Below are 19,833 nucleotides of genomic sequence, written 5' to 3'. Positions count from 1 at the left end.
TGATTGTCCAACATATCTAATATGACCTGCTGAAGTCAATTTGTCCAGAACTATCTTGTTGGTCTAATTTTGGGAAGCAGGTGAAAATAACAACTTCGCCTTACGTGAACTATGCACAGTTTGACCTGCACCCATCTATACATTTGGTTTTACATGTGTGCCACCTGTCATACTTAGTCGTGAGCTTGACTCAAGTCTTCCAAAACATGAAGGCACTTCACTTGACACATTTATCACATCTCCTAACCCATAGCTAGTGTTACTGCTGCTTGTACTTGCATCATAAGGCCCACTAGCTTTATGTATATGCTTGTAAAATATATGCATTGCTTTCTTGCAAGCTCTATGGATAGGCTTTATACATAGGCTTGCAAGATTTATGCTTAGAGATTTAGGCATAGGATTTCAAGCTTTATGTATAGCTTGCTTCCAAGCTCAATGTATAGGCTTTATGCATAAGATTGCAAGCTCTATGCATATGCTTGCATAAAGCTTATGTTTAATTATATAAATGCTTTGTTTAATCTTTCTAATCCTCTCCTTTGTCTTCACAAAAGGTACGCTCCCTTTTCCTTTTAATTGCTTATGCAAGTTGTACTTTTTTAGCACCCTTGGGTGCTAGGTTTAGGTTTATCTCAGGTTTACCTCTATGCATAGCTCTATGTGTAGAGCTCTACGTGTACGTAAGCTACGCATAGAGCTTTATACATAAGGCTCTATACATAGGCTACATGGGTAGAGCTTTATGCATAAGGATCTATTCCCATGCTTTATGAATAGAATCTATGTGTAGGCTCTATGTAGAGAGCTTTATGCATAAGGCTCTATGCGTAGGCTCAATGCCCATGCTTTATGCATAGGGCCTATGCATAAGGCTCTATGCATAGTCCCTATGTATACCTCTAGCTTTATGCACAAGGCTCTATGCGTACACTCTATGTATAGAGATTTATGCATAAGGCTCTATGCTCATGCTTTATGCACAGGGCTCTATGCGTAGGCTCTATGCATAGAGCTTTATATATAAGGCTCTTTGCGTAGGCTTTATACATAGAGTTTTATGCATAAGGCTCTATTCGTAGGCTCTTTGCATAAGCTTCTTGCATAAAGCCTTTATTAATAGCTATTTATGATTTTTTAATGCTTCGATAAATTAACTCTTATGCATGTATTTGGGTTGGGTTATATGTATAGGTAATGTCGATCGACCTATCGTAGGACCCAGATGTCGCAAATCTACTTTATATAATCAACCAACAATATGGGCATCCCGCATGGACTCACTTCTCACAAACACAGGTATGGTTTGAGAAAACCTTTCCACATACAGAGTTTATCCTTTATGCATTTTGTAAATCAATTCATGTAATCTTATATGCATGCCACTAAACCATCCGAGCAATCGTCTCCATATCGGCAATCTACCCCATATGGCAAGTCGTCTCCATGGGGGCTGTCCACTTCTTTGATAGGCGCAGGTCCGAGTGGTACAGGCCCATCACACTATGGCCGAGATGAGCCTAAACCACCAACGTTTACTAGACCCACCCTCGCCCCAGATTCTTGCAGTCTTTATTAATAGCTATTTATGATTTTTTAATGCTTTGATAAATTAACTCTTACGCATGTATTTGGGTTGGGTTATATGTATAGGTAATGTCGATTGACCCATCGTAGGACCCAAATGTCGCAAATCTGCTTTATATAATCAACCAACGATATGGGCATCATGCATGGAATCACTTCTCACAAACATAGGTATGGTTTGAGAAAACCTTTCCACATACAGAGTTTATCCTTTATGCATTTTGTAAGTCAATTCATTTAATCTTATATGCACGTCACTAAACCATCCGGCCAATCGCCTCCATATTGGCAATCTACCCCATATGGTGAGTCGTCTCCATGGGGGCAGTCCACTCCTTTGATAGGCCCAGGTCCGAGTGGTACAAGCCCATCACACTATGGTCGAGATGAGCCTACACCACCAACGTTGACTAGACCCACCCTCCCTTCCTCATGTCAATATTCCTTCATGTCCGTATTTTAGAAAACCGACGGACTCTTTTTCACGATATGAAGCAGACTTCATGGATTTTATAAATTTTTAATTATTTATTTATTTATTATTATTATTGTTTCCGATGGACCCTTTTTCACGCCGTGATGCATACTTCACAGATTTTAAAAATTTTGATTTTATTTTTTGGTCACGTGAATGAAGGGTCTCACGTCGTAAACCCTTATAGGTTCAAGCCATGAATGAGACTTCACAAAAAATTTTTTTTTTCTTTTTCTTTTTTGGCACAAGCTCCTAGGACGTAAACCTGTAAGCTGTGAAGTTGCAGAAATGGTTCACCACGTGAACCATTTTTTTTATTTTTTTTCCCCACAGACCCCTTTTCATGCCGTGAAGCGGCCTTCACGGATTTTATAATTTTTTATTTTGATTTATTTATTTTTTTTGCCTACAGACCTCTTTTGACGTCGTGAAGTGAACTTCACGGATTTTATAAATTTTGAGTTTTTTTTTTGGTCGCGTGAATGAAGGGTCTCGATTCATGCCATGAACCAAACTTTACGAAAAAATTAAATTTGTTTTTTTTTGGGTCGCATAAACAAAGGGTCTCACGCCGTGAACCCTTATCGATTCATGCCGTGAATTGGACTTCACAGAAAAATTAAATTCTTTTTCTTTGGCATGGACTCCTAGGTCGTGAACCCTTAAGCCGTGAAGTTGCAAAATTGGTTCACGATGTGAACCATTTTTTTTAAAAAATCTAGTGGGAAATACGAATGTATCTTTTTGGGGGGGATTTTTTTAAATTAAAAGTTAAGGAGATATGGGCATTTTTCCAAAAAGGTAAGTGGGAATCAGAAAAGTCAACCTTTTCGTGACACCCCTTACAACCTTCATAAATGACTCCCAAAATGGACAATTTGACAACTCATGAGCATCTACTCATTGAATTCTCAATAGCCTTAATGAGTAATGTAAAAAAATTGATAAAGAATTAATCCTTTTCACTAATCATTTTCTCTTTTGCACTAATTAAGGATTCTAATTAACAACTAATCTCTAATTAATTCACATAATTGAGCACATCATTGGATAGAGCACGGGAATGCTAATCTTTGTGGAACTGTGTATATTAATCGAAAATAGAAGATTAATTAGACCCTTAATTGTGGTCTCCTTTTTTAAGGTAAAATTAAGCAAAGAGAGTTAAATTTCTTAAATTAATTATACAATTGATGTAATTAGGTATTTTGATGTATTTGGATGCTCTCCAAACACTCAAAGCCACCAATTTTCATAACTCATATGATCAATTTCGACCCCAATTAACACATTTTCTTTCTTTGTTTGCCTCTTGAACAAGATTAATCACCCTTAATGACAAAAACCAGTCCACTAAGAGAAATTAGTCAAAATCTAGGATTTTTTATGATTTTAAGAAATTTTTTGAAGATTAAGTTACACCTAATGCTTGCTATCACTCTAATGCAAACAATTTCAACAACAAACACACAATTAAGCTAAAATTAATGATCTTAGTTCTATGTTTAACACTAAGAGAGCAAACATTCATTAAAAATTGCATTCTATTATTTCATTGTTTGATGCGATGGATGCAAACTAAGCCTAACACAAACTATGTGCAAGCCCTAAGAACATGAAAAACCACAATAACAACAACAAAAACAACAAATTAATTTAAAAATTAAGTAAAAGGCATTCTTTTCAAAAACAAAAAAGAGAGCTATTCTACACCAAATCACACACAAATCACCATCAAATCCACATCATTTTCATGGGAGACTATTAATCAAGATAATGGTCAATGGGTAGTGCATAGATTAGAGGAAAAACAATGGAAAAAGCCAAGTAATGGCTCCCCAACAGCGCCGCCAAAAATGTTAAGGCTCACCCTAACCCTCCTTGAAACACATCCAAAAAGAGATTACCTAGTGATTAGCCGCAACTGTCATGAGGAGATTTCCAATGGCCAAAGTCATAACCCCTGAGGTCTCCAAGCTCTACAACTCCTTGAGAAGCAATTCCATTTCACCTCCCACGAGCGTTGTCACCCGCCGCGTTGCACTATGGGTACTCGTCCCTCCTCTTACCTCACTTCAATCACACACACTCATTCGCATGCATTAGGGAGAGAGATTAACAAGAGAAAAACTCAATTGCACAATGGGAGAGTATGTTGTATTATGAGAGATATTCACTTATATACATGGCCATAAGTGGTCACACACTTAAACTATAGCCGGTCGAGCACTTTAGGCTCATAAGAGGCCTAATGCTATTACAATGACTACTCTCATAATACATCCATGACGTCCATCACTTAGGACTTCATCCTATCTTGCTACCACATACTCGTAAAGCGAGAATCGTCAACTCATAAGAGGCCTAATGCTATTACAATGACTACTCTCATAATATATCCATAACGTCCACATCACTTAGTAGGACTTCATCTTATGTTGCTACCACACACTCTTAATAAGAGGGAATCGTCATAAATACTCTGTCACACCATTACAGGTGCCCATCCAAGTTGTAGCTTTGGAAACTATTCCTTCATATTTTGAATGTATGACCCTTTGGTGTATCTACTCCTTGATGTAAGATAATGGCGGTAGATCTTGTTAACCCTAGAATTAGATTAACAATGCATGAGGAAAGCAAGTCATCAACCGCATGCATGTACTTGCTAACCTAGAGTTCACGAACTTCTTAAAGAAGTGGAAAGCCTAGAATGAGCTCTCAAAGAAATATGTTATTGATGTGCTCAAGGCTGATTTTCCTACTCCACATGCAGGCCTTTTCTTCTCGGAGGATTGGATGAACATGAGGATGAAGATTTTTCTTTCTAATAGGAGCGAAAATCTCAAGAGAGTGGCAAAGAACAATTTGGAAAAGCCAAGCGTTTCCTCACAGGAGGAGTGGAGGCATGCATGAAGCTTTGTGAGAGAATCCACGTGCTTTTCAATAACAAGTAGCAGTGAGTGCTTCCCGACTACAGAAGTAAGGGTTCACACTTTGGCTCGAGAGCAAATTCCTCCTTCATTACTTGCTTCGTAAGTATTTATTTTACTATTTTCCTTCTCCTCTTTCATTTTATTTTATACTATATTGTTACCTTTAACTAATTGTATATTTTTTAAATTATTTTTGTAGAGTCTCTCATCCGCAATTGTGGGCTTGGATGCGTATGTGAGGTGTATGCTTGAACAAGTCCATTTTGGGGACTCAAGCAGATAAGGTAAGTAGCTGCTAAGCTCTACTCTTATCTATATATAATTGTCTTTAATTGTTTTATACTTATGTTACTCTTGTTTGCATGTATGTAGAATGAAGAGGAAGAGGAAGAGGAAGATCTAGACTACGAGCATGAAGTGGGCGAAGGAAGTGAAGACGAAGATGATGACGAGTCAGAGGAATCCGATGAGGATTCCGAGTAGCTTTCTCTTCCTTGAATTTTTTTTTGTAAATAGCCAAAGGCCCAACAGTTCAAGAAATATAATATATATTTGATTCACTTGCATTCTTCCCAAATTTAGCTTCTTTCTCAAGTTTATGTCTACATCAAAAAACTATCTATATTAATTAAAAAAGACTTGGAAAAATCTGGGGAGTCTTGTGCAGACCCCCCATTCTACCCCAACTTTTTAGTCTTCCCTAGTTTTTTTTTCCACGAAGTTCTATCACTTATGAGTAGCGAAAATAGTAGCGATCCCATTGCAATGAAAATAGTAACGTTTCTATTAGCAAAATAGAAACGTTAAATCTCCATACCCTTCGAGTTATAGAAGCACTAGTATTTTCATTGCTACACCCTCATTCTATTGTAGTGACATATCATCTTACACTCATCTCTAGTCCATAATATTTCAAGAAAAGCATGTTCAAATCAATCATAACCAACTTCAAGTCTAAAAAACAAGCTTTTTTTCAAACAATTAAATTAACTTCTCTCAATCTTTCAATACTTTAAAGTCAAATGGGAATCTTTTTGAAATAAAAACAGTTATCATGTCCTAATCAATAATATTATCTCTAGTCACTATAGCTATGTTATAACTAAGCTTACGCATTAGTCCATCCAGTCTATATAAGCAAGATAGTCAATCTTGATAGAAATTTCCATTGCAAAGCCTAACAATTTTCCTCTTTGAAAGAGTTATATCTTTCAATCTATTTGGAATAAGAGAAAAGTCAAAACTAGGAAGTTTGAGAGACTCTCTCTTTAATATTTCTCTATGATAGTCCTCTAAAAACAAGTTCTAAGGTCTTTTAGAGGGTGTTCAAAATGGCTAAAATTGTGTTTTTAGCATAACGCTATCAAAATCAGCCAAGTGTCCCACTTTACATTGGAATAAGTGAAAAAACAAAAAGGGATTTGGATTTTTAAAGTCGCATGCACTCTTGTAGAGTTTCCGTCATCTAAAACGTTCGTGTTTATGACAAAATTTGATTTTAAGCACACAAAAAGATAAACGCTTGGCAAAATGGTCCCCTCATGAAAGTTATACCTAAAATCTAATAAAACTAGTCAAATATTCTATCTATTAATTCTTTACCACCAAAAGTGTTTATTTTATAAGTCAGAGAGACCATAGCACTCATGTATAATTAAGACTTATTTCCAATCTCTTTGCACAAAAATACAAGGCTGAAAATGAAATTTGCAGGAGTCCCGCTTCAATTTAGTACTTGATAAAATTTAACCAATCAAATAAGGACAACTCTTCAATCTATCATATTTTAGAACCCACCAAAAATCTATAGTATTTTAGTACCCAAAATCTACCGGATTTTAGTATCCAAAATGCATACTATATATGCTAGTTCTATCCTAAAATAGGTGATAAATGATGGTTAAGCTGCGGCCAGGGATTTAATATTCACGTGATCATAAGATTTTTTGTGATAATAACACATGTGAACAAGTTATTCACATGTTCTCATGTTACCGTTCACAAAATAACAGGTCACTTACCATTTGGGAACCCCTTAAAAGCTTGGCTACACATGGGAATAAGCTATTCACATGTTCTCATGTTACCATCTTCACATAATAGCAGGTCAGTGGCCACCTAAGAAGATTTTTTATGCCCGACAAAGATAATTTTTTTAGCCCCTTGTGAAAGCTTTGTGAATATAACATGTGATCACAAGATTTTTTGTGTTATTAACATGTTCTCGTTTACGTCAGTGAAATCCTTGGCTGTGGCAATCTTATAATTTTTTGGATTATGCTTAGATTAACAGGAGCGTCTCAGCTAGGGCTTTCATGCCATGGACGAAGAATAAAGAGTCAGTAAAATACCACAACCTTTGCATTCATTTGGGCCAACGACACTGCATGCGCAATGCTTTTCAACTCCTAATTATTATTGTCATATGCGCAATGCTTCAAAACAAGTTGAATATATTCAACTTGCATTAGTTCGACCCTACACCACGTTGAGTTTGCTCAATTTTTTTTAAAAAAATTGAACTATAGTAATTGTCTTCTGATTAAATAACCCAAATTTTACATTTTATACGCTTGTTTGGTATATTGGCCTTTGTTGGGAGCCCCCTTTTGTATGTAGTTGTATATAAACCTTTGTTTTTAGATGCCTTTTATGTGTCGGGGGACAATATTACAAGTGATATATCAGGAAAATATTACAAGTGATATATCAGACAAGTCATTTAAACGTCACTTTTTGGGACGTTAAAATCTTTCTTGCATAAGCTCTCATGAGCTATACATAAAGAGAGCTAACTTCTTAAAACTAAAACTAAGCTAGACCCTTTAGGGCATCCCCACTCTTTAGCTAGCTCTTGAGGTAAGCTCCAATCCTAAACCCAATGCTTTTTATTTTATGGTTTTATGCTTTTTTTCATATCTTTATTCTATATATTTATGCTTTCTATGTTGCATGCTTTCTATGTTTATGCACACATTACATGATTCTAATAAGAAAGTATAGAGCTACGTGTGTCTCATTTATGCATACATAGGGAATACATAGCTCTATGTATGCATACATACAACATACAAAGAGCATACATAGCTCTATGTATGCACACATAGAGCATGCATAGCCTTATGTATGCATGAATTGATCTCCACTACTTTGCTCACTTATTAGCTCGTAAAAAACTGTTAAGAAGTTCTAATCTTTCCACATGGTCCTTATATTTATGCATGCATCGAACAAAGATCGCAGGTAGCAAGACGTTACACGTGAAGGAGGAGTAGATATCCTTGTGGTCTTTATAAGTATATTACCTCAAATTGATTTTTTTTAAAAGTATCTCATAATAACTGAAAATTAATATTCATTCAAATGTATGTATGTAGGACCACCCCTCTACAATGAGTTTGCATTACAATGAGAAGCACGAGTCTTTGAAAGGCACATGAAAAAGGATAGATTATTATAGAGGCCCTCCTTTGGAAAGCATAGCAAGTAAGTCTTAATCCTAGAAACTCTTTGTTTTTCTAAACTATGTTTTACCATATTAGTTTAGTTGTGTTTTAGTATCATGTTACAATGAATTCACTGGCCATGTGCAACCAAAAACTAATGAAGATATCTAGTCTCAAAATAATAAAAATATGAGGGGGATTAAGGATGGGGTGACAACAATCAAAATGTGTGAGAGGAGAGAGAATTAGAAGATGGTGATTAGTAGTGTTGATATTATTCTCTCCCACTTTGTAGCTTATCATATAATTTTAGATAATATTATATTTTTATTATAATGTTTTATGGTTATGTACCTTTTTTTTATAGCCTGTTTTTTTGTTATACATTTATTATATTTTTATGACTATGTTGCATACTTATATATTTATGCTTATGTTGCATGTTTGTATGTTTAGGTCTTCATCTATCTTTTATGGCCTCTACTCTCTCTTGCCATACACTCTTTAGGGTTTAGCCATTTTTTCATGCCTGTACATTTTTAATATTTATGACACTAGAATAATAATAATAACAGGGGTGAAATGGGAGAGAAACGTCTCCCCCATTTTGCCTTTAATTTTTTTGTTACCGCTTCTGCAAAACAGGACTCTATAAGAGACTGTACGAGAAACATCTCTCCCATTCTTCCCTTATTTTTTCATTGTGGCCTACAATGCACCTATATACACTATGCACGTGGCTATATGTGAGGCTATATATAAGGCTATACAAGTGGCTATACACGAGGCTACAGTTATTCTTGTACGATTGCACACACATACACACACACACACACACACAATCTCAACTTTATCTCAAGAGAAACAAAAATGTAGCATGAGCTTAGATTTTTTAGAAAGTCACGCTTTGCTTTTATTATCACCTCTATAATAGTTGAGATAATTTATTCTCTACTTAAATTCTACACTTAAGATGCGTAGTCTTGACTTCTAGTATATATGGACATTACAAAATCTACATTCTTTGTTCTCTTTGAAAGAATAACACGTGTTTCAATCGATTTTTTGTGTAAAGAAAGAACATACTTTAAATTATGCATAGCCCTTGTATAATGATGAGTTGAGGGATGTTAATTGTGAAAATACAGACTAGATTTTTTTCTTAATTGTGACTTTATTTAATAAGATAAATATGAGTTTGATCTATTTTTTATATATATCTCTTGATTTAGGCCTCCAACAAGGGCAAGGACTAGAGATCCATCCATGTGTCAAGGATGCATGTAGAAGTGTTGAAGCTAGTGTTTTTGACATCCTCTAAGAGGAGGTCCTCTTGGGTGAGAAGCGGGGCATTATATTCAACTTGGACAACATTGTCAATGTGGTTGGTATTTACCCACATTAAATTTGGCATTGCCATAACATCATTAGAAGGTGATGGTAAAGGTGTATGAGAACCATGAGGAAAAGGTTGCGATAGTAAAGGTGGTATTAAGGGAGTTTGAGAATCATGAGTATTCAAGCAAGGCATTATGCTATTTTCAATGTTTTGGTTTAATAGAGAGGGTAGCCCTTTTTGAGTAAAGGGTATGTTGCTAGATGTTAAACTTAGTGGTGTTTGATTCTCTTTTGAGATTGTAGATAATGGCTCATGGAGTTTTTGTAAATCGGAGAGAGAAAAATCATGTAAGGGTTGCATGAAATTGGTGTTCTTTGTATTGGTTTTGCTGTTTTGATATTTCACGTGATGTGTTTGGCTCGTCATGCACTCTGGCGGCACAATGGTGGTCAACCTCCCAGCCCCCACTCATTAAGCTGTGATTAGCGGCCAGCAAGATCTACATTTGATGATTCATTTGAAGTACTCATCTTACTCCACAGCCAAGAAGTTTTAATTCACTCTTCTTCATTTAGCTCATGATAATTAGTCATTAAGTGCAAAGAATTATAAGTTAATCTGTTGTGTTTGATCAATCGTCGTTTCTTGATGGTGGAGTTCCAAAAATTCTTAATCTCGTTGTCAGTGTGGCCTGCGTGACCATCTGCATGAATACACATATGACACATATTACCTTAAAACTAACAGATACATAGCATACACAAATGACTTTAAAAATAAGAGATAATTATAAGAGGATTAGTTAGTTAACCTGTTTTCGATAAGGCTCTGAAGGTGGATGATGAGATTCACTTCCTAAGGGTTGAACGTCCCACGCTTAAGATCGGGCCGGAGATAGTGATCCATCTCAATCTATAGCTCTTCGTGCAACGTTGGAGTCTTGTAGATTTACCATCATCTAATTCGTATTACACCAACTTAGAAAATCATACACATCGCATCAATCTACATCACTCTTATCTTAACAAAGTCTTAACCAGGTATAAAGTAAGGCTAGACCTCTCTTATCCTCAAGTATTAGGGGAACTCTATGCTGGAGGACCATAGTCAATATAGTATCGTGTCCAATTAATCCAACTATGACAAGAACTCCACTTTTTTCATTTAAATGATTGAATTCCAAATATGATGAAAATTTCTTTTTCTTTGTCTAGAGACAATAATGCTTGATTTGTTGAATTACACTGGCAACTCACATCACATGTTAACCATATTTAATGTAGGTAGGCCAAACCCTTTGTAATGATTTGGGGCCAACAAGCTTGAAAAGGATTTTCGACCGAAACGACAACACTCCGCATTGTCATATGCGTGATGCTTTTCAACTCCTAATTATTGTCATATATATGCGCAACACTTTTCAAGTCCTAATTATTATTAGTTTGACCCTCATTGCTCAAATTTTTAAATTTATACTGTAAAAATCGTCTTTTGATTAAAGAACCCAACCTTTACATTTTATAGGCTTGTTTAGTATATTGGCCTTTGTTTACAGCCTCCCATATGAGTTATGTGTGAGCTCTCATGAGCTATGCCTAAGGAGAGCTCTGTTGCATAAACTCTCATGAGCTATGCATAATGAGAGATCTTTTGCATAAGCTCTCGTGAGAACTATACATAAACAGAACAATCTTCACTAAACTAGAACTAGACTAGACTCTTTAGGGCATCCCCACTCTTTAGCTGGCTCTTGAAGTAACACTACAAGAAAACTGTTGTGTTAACATCACTATGCTAACGTCACATGGCCCAAAAACACATGGAATTGGTGTGTGTGAGCTTTTAAGTTACCACAGCAGACGTTAAATATCACTCATTAGTGATATTAGGAGTGACATTAACGTCACAAAAAATATGTCACACATAGCGTCACAAGCAAAGCCTTTTTCAAAGGGACTTTGGTGAGGTTTTATGAGAGTGATGTGTAGTGTCACAAGCAAAGCCTTTTTCAAGGGTCTTTGGCAAGGTTTTATGAGAGTGACGTTTTGTGACACTAAACATCACTATTTAAGGAATGGAAGAACTTATGGCGTGTGACGTTTAGTGTCACATTTACAAGGTGACAGTAATCGTCACATTGAAATTCGAATCCCATGTACCAACGAAAACAGCTCAGGATGTCTCCTTTTCAACCCACGATGACGATTTTTCATTGAATTTAGCTTCTTGTGGATGGTTCTCCTTCTCTTCGTCTATTTCCTCCCCAAGTGTTGCCTATACATCCATACATGTGCATATATATCACGCGGTTTGAGTTGTACTACTTGTGGGACCCACATGTCCCAACAACATCCAAATTGCTTAGGTCACATGTATACATGATCTCATCCCACCATCAAAACCCATGTAGACGTCATATGTTACATCAAAATGATCAAAAGCAGGGCTATTGTAAACTGCACCCTACATGGTTGTGCTGCCACTTGGACCTGGTCTGTAGATGGGTCCAAACATCTTAGTTTTTCCTAGATCTTCACTTAGAGGTGATTGTCCAACATATCTAATATGTCCTGCTGAAGTCAATTTGTCGAGAACTATCTTGGTCTAGTTTTGGGAAGCATGTTAAAATATAAACTTCGCCTTATGTGAACTATGCACAGTTTGACCTGCACCCATCTATACATTTGGTTTTACATGTGTGCCACCTGTCATACTTAGTCGTATGCTTGAGTCAAGTCTTCCAAAACATGGAGGCACTTCACTTGACACATTTATCACATCTCCTAAACCATAGCTAGTGTTACTGCTTGTACTTGAATCATAAGGCCCACTACCTTTTTGTATATGCTTGCAAGATTTATGCATTGCTTTCTTGCAAGCTCTATGGATAGGCTTTATACATAGGCTTGCAAGACTTATGCTTAGAGATTTAGGCATAGGCTTTCAAGCTTTATGCATAGCTTTCTTCCAAGCTCTATGTATAGGCTTTATGCATAAGATTGCAAGCTCTATGCATATGCTTGCAAAAAGCTTATGTTTAACTATCTAAATGCTTTGTTTAATCTTTCTAATCCTTTGTCTTCACAAAAGGCATGCTCCCTTTTCCTTTTAATTGCTTATGCAAGTTGTACACGTTTATAGCCCCCTTGGGTGCTGGGTTTAGGTTTATCTCAGGTTTACCTCTATGCATAGCTCTATGTGTAGAGCTCTACGTGTAGGTGAGCTATGCATAGATCTTTATACATAAGGCTCTATACATAGGCTACATGGGTAGAGCTTTATGCATAAGGCTCTATACGTAGGCTACATGGGTAGAGCTTTATGCATAAGGATCTATTGCCATGCTTTATGAATAGAATCTATGTGTAGGCTCTATGTATAGAGCTTTATGCATAAGGCTCTATGCGTAGGCTCAATGCCCATGCTTTATGCATAGGGCCTATTTATAAGGCTCTATGCATAGGCCCTATGTATACCTCTAGCTTTATGCACAAGGCTCTATGCGTACACTCTATGTATAAGGCTCTATGCTCATGCTTTATGCATAGGGCTCTATGCGTAGGTCTATGCATAGAGCTTTATACATAAGGCTCTTTGCATAGGCTCTATGCATAGAGCTTTTTACATAAGGCTCTTTGCATAGGCTCTATGCATAGAGTTTTATGCATAAGGCTCTATGCGTAGGCTCTATGCGTAGGCTCTATGCATAAGCTTCTTGCATAAAACCTTTATTAATAGCTATTTATGATTTTTTAATCCTTCGATAAATTAACTCTTATGCATGTATTTGGGTTGGGTTATATGTATAGGTAATGTCGATCGACCTATCGTAGGACCCAGATGTGGCAAATCTACTTTATATAATCAACCAACGATATGGGCATCACGCATGGACTCACTTCTCACAAACACAAGTATGGTTTGAGAAAATCTTTCCACATACAGAGTTTATCCTTTATGTATTTTGTAAGTCAATTCATTTAATCTTATATGCACGCCACTAAACCATCCGAGCAATCATCTCCATATCGGCAATCTACCCCATATAGTGAGTCGTCTCCATGGGGGCAGTCCACTTCTTTGATAGGTGCAGGTTCGAGTGGTATAGGCCCATCACACTATGGTCGAGATGAGCCTACACCACCAATGTTGACTAGACCCACCATGTCAATATTCCCTCATGTCCGTATTTTAGAAAACTGACGGACTCTTTTTCATGACATGAAGCAGACTGCACGGATTTTATAAATTTTAAATTATTATTTATTATTATTTTTTTTTGATGGACCCCTTTTCATGCCGTGATGCAAACTTCACGCATTTTAAAAATTTTGATTTTATTTTTTGGTCACGTGAACGAAGGGTCTCACGTCGTGAACCCTTATCGGTTCAAGCCATGAATGAGACTTCACGAAAAAATTAAATTCTCTTTTTTTTTTGGCATACCCTCCTAGGGTGTTAACCCTTAAGCCGTGAAGTTGCAGAAATGGTTCACGACGTGAACCATTGAAAGTCATGCTTTGCATATATTATCACCTCTATAATACTTAAGATAATTTATTCTCTACTTAAGTTCTACACTTAAGATGCGTAGTCTTGACTTCTAGTATAAATGGACATTACAAAAATCTACATTGTTTGTTCTCTTTGAAAGAATAACACGTGTTTCAATTGATTTTTTGTGTAAAGAAAGAACATACTTTAAATTATGCATAGCCCTCGTATAATGATTAGTTGAGGGATGTTAATTGTGAAAATACAGACTATATTTTTTTCTTAATTGTGACTTTATTTAATAAGATAAATATGAGTTTGATTTTTTTTTAATCTCTTGATTTAGGCCTCCAACAAGGGCAAGGACTAGAGATCCATCCATGAGTCAAGGATGCATGTAGAAGTGTTGAAGCTAGTGTTTTTGACATCCTCTAAAAGGAGGTCCTCTTGGGTGAGAAGGGGGGCATTATATTCAACTTGGACAACATTGTCAATGTGGTTGGTATTTACCCACATTAAATCTGGCATTGCCATCACACAATTAGAAGGTGATGGTAAAGGTGTATGAGAACCATGAGGAAAAGGTTGCAATAGTAGAGGTGGTATTAAGGGAGTTTGAGAATCATGAGTATTCAAGCAAGGCATTATGCTATTTTCAATGTTTTGGTTTAACAGAGAGGGTAGCCCTTGTTGAGTAAAGGGTATGTTGCTAGATGCTAAACTTAGGGGTGTTTGATTCTCTTTTGAGATTGTAGATAATGCCTCATGGAGTTTTTGTAAGTCGGAAAGAGAAAAATCATGTAAGGGTTGCATGAAACTGGTGTTCTTTGTATTGGTTTTCTGTTCTGATATTTCACGTGAGGATGTGTTTGGCTCGTCATGCACTCTGGCACAATGGTGGTCAACCTCCCAACCCCCACTCATTAAGCTGTGATTAGCTGCAAGATCTACATTCAATGATTCATTTGAAGTACTCATCTTACGCCAAGAAGTTTCAATTCGCTCTTCTTCATTAAGCTCATGATAATTAGCCACCATTAAGTGCAAAGAATTATAAGTTAATCTGCTGTGTTTGATCAATCGTCGTTTCTTGATGGTGGAGTTCCAAAAATTCTTAATCTCGTTGTCAGTGCGGCCTGGCAAGTAAGACGCTATGTGTGACCATCTGCATGAATACACATATTACCTTAAAACTAACAGATACATAGCATACATAAATGACTTTAAAAATAAGAGATAATTATAAGAGGATTAGTTAGTTAACCTGTTTCCGATAAGACTCTGAAGGTGGATGATGAGATTCACTTCGTAAGGGTTGAACATCCCACGCTTAAGATCGGGCCGGAGATAGTTGATCCATCTCAATCTACAGCTCTTCCCGCAACGTTGGAGTCCTGTAGATTTACCATCATCTAATTCGTATTACACCAACTTAGAAAATCATACACATCGCATCAATCTACATCACTCTTATCTTAACAAATTCTTAACAAGGTATAAAGGAAGGCTAGACCTCTCTTATCCTCAAGTATTAGGGGAACTCTATGTTGGAGGACCATAGTCAATATAGTACCGTGTCTTAATAGTATATAGTGTTCTTTGTCTAGAGACAATAATGCTTGATTTGTCGAATTACATTGGCAACTCACATCACATGTTAACCATATTTAATGTAGGTAGGTATGACCGTAAGCACTTGTTTGGGATACTCAGGAGCCACATGAGAACCTCCAAAGTCTAAAGGTTTTGAATCACCAACATCCTTCATTGGATGTCCTTGTTTGCAAAAATGGATGAGAATACTAGCTTGGACTAGCCATAAAATAAAACGCTAAAGACTTATTGGATTATATCTACTCAAAAAGACTCTTATTTAGGCTGGGGGACTAATGGATGAGTGACCAAAGTTGTGGTCTCAAGGACACGACATAGTTCTAAATCTTCATTTAAAGTTTGAGTGCTAAAGATTCTTAGAAAGTCTGTCCTTGGGTTGCATAGTGCAAAAAAGTACAAAGTGGAGAACGATTCTTAGAAAGTCTGTCCTTGGGTTTCATAGTGGAGAAAAGTACAAAGTGGAGAACGATTCTTAGAAAGATTGTCCTTGGGTTGCATAGTGTAGAAAAGTTCAAAAAGTGGAGAAAATTTCTTAGAAGGTTTGTCCTTGGGTTGCCGAGTGGAGAAGAGTACAAAGTCATGTGGATGAATACTTGATTATTCTCAAAGAAAATCTTGACAAGATATTCCTCTCCCTCTCCCTCTCCCTCTCCCTCTCCCTCTCCCTCTCTCTCTCTCTCTCAATGGGCAAGGGGCAAATTATGTGATGCATGTGGTTGTTAACTTGTTTCAACAAAGGGGTTGTTAAGGGTTAATAAGGTATAGATCTCGAGGGCAAAGGTAGGGAAGAGAGGGAGGGAAAAGGTGGGGAAGAGCGGGGCCGTGGAAACTAGACTTTTTAAAAATCTCAATGTGATTCACCAAAACACAACAATCTCAATGTGAACCAATATGGATTCAAGAAAAACAATCCCAATGTGAACCAAAACACATTTCACATAAGATAATATTAACCATACATTGCATTATACACAAATAGATCAGCTAGGATCTAGCAAAGACAACAATATAATTACACAAAGCCAATATAACGTACGATATTGACAACAATATGGAATATAGCAAACAAGTGAGGCAAATGCTATAAATATTACAAAACACATACCCACTGATTTGATGACAAAACAATATTATTAATCTTTTAAGTTCAAGCGTGATTTGTGTATCATTGAAACTAGAGAAGTGGGGAAGCTGTCATCAAATGGTGCACACATGCATTTTGTAAAGCTGTCTAGATGCATGCATAAAGACGAGCAACAAAAAATGAAGCATGTTTACTATAAGCTAGTTTTCTCATGGCTAGGTTGGAGCTAGTTTGGGGTAAGCAATCTTGAGGGGATTTTGTGAGTTAAAATGTAGTGTGGGGTTAAGACTTGATTAATTTGAAAAATCATCTACGTTTCGGATATATTTCGGCCGTAGCATTAATTCGATGGAAAAGCTGGCTAATTAGTGAAGATATCCAGTTGCATGGCCGCATTAGATGGCAGATAGACTGCAAATCCATGCCTACTAGTGAAGATTAGTGAGGTGAATGTTCATAATTAGACGATAGATAATTTATAAATCGATGCGAAGGTTACTGTAATCAGGATGCAGTAGATAGATAGATAGACTGTTAATGCCCATAATTAGACGATAGATAGTTTATAATGATCAGAATGCACTAATTACCGGCTTGCTGCGGAATCCAGCTCCAGCAGGCGACGCCGTGCTGGCGAATGAAGTGCACGAGCCGCTCGTCTTCCTCCGGAGACCACAACCCTTTCCTTAGCTTCTTCTGGTCTTGACAGCACGTGTGAGAACTTCTATTACGCGGCATCTCTGCACACTAATCACGCGGTCCCTGCGTTCTTTATAATAGTATTGCTCGCGTGCGATCCCAGCTCAACTGCTTTAATTTATTACTTGACGAAAACAATCACAGCTCAACTGCTTTAATATATTACTTGACGAAAACAATCACAGCTCAACTGCTTTAATTTATTGGATTCTTTTAGTTTTCTTTTTTTTTTCTTTTTTTTAATATTTAAAACAGCGGAATATATTAAAAGAAAATGATGTTACAAGATCCCATGTGGAAGGTCCATGGGGAGACACAGTGACCTGGTGAACCCTTCAGAAAAAAGGGGGACAAAACTCTGAAACAAAACTGAAACATACCATGAACAGTTCGGCCAGCACTAATACATGTAAAAAGAAATTCTGATGCAACAGTTCTAGAGACAAATCCTGCTGAGGCACACGGCGGCCAGCCCCTCTTCTATTTCGGGAGAGAGGATGGTTAAACCTAGAGAGCAGAAGATTAAGGGGCTGGCTGGCCACTGCCTAGAGCCTCAGTCTGTGCTTCAGGTTTTATATGTCAAATTGGTACAGCAAAGTTGTCATGCTGCAATGTTTTTTGCCCTTAATCTTCTTTTAGTTTTCCCGTCCCCCTCCCCAAAAGCACAATAGAATCCTTAATGGTATGGTGTCCAGAAGTTTCTCACTTGTGGTGGTGGATCCCATGAGTGTGATGGTGGAATGCAGTTGTATAATTTACTCTCCAAAAAAGGTACTTTTAGAGTGTCTGGGACAACCCCCCACCGTCCATAGGGAGGGAGGATGGGTGGAGGGAGGTGTTGTCAATCTATACATCTGTAAAACATCACCTTAGTGTACACATGGGCGTTATTTTCATTGAGGAACGTACATTCCATACACATGCAAGAGGAGATTTAAAAAATAGATATTTTATATAACTTTATTTTGTGGATGTACAACAATTTCAGCTCAAAATCTAAGCATGCACACTTACAAAAGAAAGGTAAATAAATTTTCATAAAAAAAACATAAATATTAAAAATGGGGTTAAATACAAGCTGCATATAAGTGCTATATGGGTTTTTTTCAAAGTGACCCCCCATACCTCATGTCTTGTTGCCATGTAGAGGTTTGTACATGGTATAAGAGCCAAGCACTCTATAAAGCTCTTTATTCAAAAAAACAAGAGTGCTCAAGTAAAGGGGCAGTGTTTAGGCACCCACATGTGAATGATGGACATGCATTGTGAGATAAAGAAAGTTTACTGTGGTATTAGGTAGCTTCATACGTATCCTCAAAGAAATCCCATAAGTGTGTTATGCGGGAGTATGAATCACTGTAAGAGAATGTCCCACACTAATTGTGAAGTGTGGTGGAAAAAATAAAAATTGATGAAGAAAAAACAAGGCCATGAAAAAGTGGCACAAATTTTAGTATGTGGCATGTCAGTTTTTCAATTGGCCCACCAAGCCATGTCCTCATCCCCTTATTGGAAAGAATCTTCCATTCTGTGAGAGTCAATATAAAAAATAAGACACTAATAAAATAGTATAAGTATAGATGGGTTGGCGAATGTTTTTATATATGAACCTATAGGTTTTACAAACTTATGGGTTGACGAATCTTTAAATTTTTCTATCTTATATGGTAGTATATAGTGTACTTTTGAAGAATTTGTCTCTAGAACCTACTAAAACTAGAAAATTTTAAGCGATTTTTGCCTTAAAATAAGTTTCTAGTGAAATAGCCTGACAATATGAAAGAGCCCTCTAAAATAGCTCTTGAAAAACACTATTAAGGTGAAAAGGTTACTGGGTGGTGGTTGCAACTTCGCAGGAGCTGCCTTCCATCAAGGTTTACGCCATGATTGAACCATAGTCGCATGCAGCTGTGGTTTTGGTAAATTAAGGTGGCGACCCTCTCAAGTAGTAGTCTGCGTCAATCTTATAAAGTAGTTCTCTTAGATCATAAGCTGCATCAATCTTATAATTTTTCGGATTATGCTTAGATTAACAGTAGCGTCTCTCATAAATATGAAACTTGGGAGTGTCGAATAATATTACAAGTGATATATCCTACACGTCGTTTAAATGTCACTTTTTGTGATGTTAAAACGTCATGAATTTTGCCTCGCAGATG

The 19,833-nt window shown here is 36.8% G+C and overlaps 1 protein-coding gene across 1 annotated transcript; it reads right to left on the bottom strand.

The window, feature by feature from the left end:
• Positions 1–10,414: 10,414 nt before the first annotated feature.
• Positions 10,415–17,732, bottom strand: LOC147614805 (transcription factor MYB61-like). The gene is made up of 4 exons (XM_086779975.1): positions 17,566–17,732; positions 15,542–15,671; positions 15,184–15,442; positions 10,415–10,486 (listed from the first exon to the last, which is right to left on the bottom strand). The coding sequence occupies exons 1-4, from the start codon at positions 17,711–17,713 to the stop codon at positions 10,415–10,417; spliced, it is 609 nt and encodes a 202-aa protein (XP_086636101.1). The 5' UTR covers positions 17,714–17,732.
• Between the last annotated feature and the right edge of the window lie 2,101 nt (positions 17,733–19,833).

The sequence above is a fragment of the Cibotium barometz genome, chromosome 41 (genome assembly GCF_041138505.1).
Source record: "Cibotium barometz isolate CiBa-2024 chromosome 41, ASM4113850v1, whole genome shotgun sequence".
NCBI lineage: Eukaryota > Viridiplantae > Streptophyta > Polypodiopsida > Cyatheales > Cibotiaceae > Cibotium > Cibotium barometz.
Note: the sequence above shows the minus strand (reverse complement) of the source record. Positions and strands in the feature narration are given on the sequence as shown.

Coding starts and splice junctions, on each gene's coding strand:
- LOC147614805 (XM_086779975.1), bottom strand. CDS start 17,713: ATGCCGCGTAATAGAAGTTCTCACACGTGCTGTCAAGACCAGAAGAAG. Junction 15,443..15,541: donor CAGAGTCTTATCGGAAACAG/GTTAACTAACTA, acceptor GTATTCATGCAG/ATGGTCACACATAGCGTCTT. Junction 10,487..15,183: donor TAATGAGTGGGGGTTGGGAG/GTTGACCACCAT, acceptor GTATTCATGCAG/ATGGTCACGCAGGCCACACT.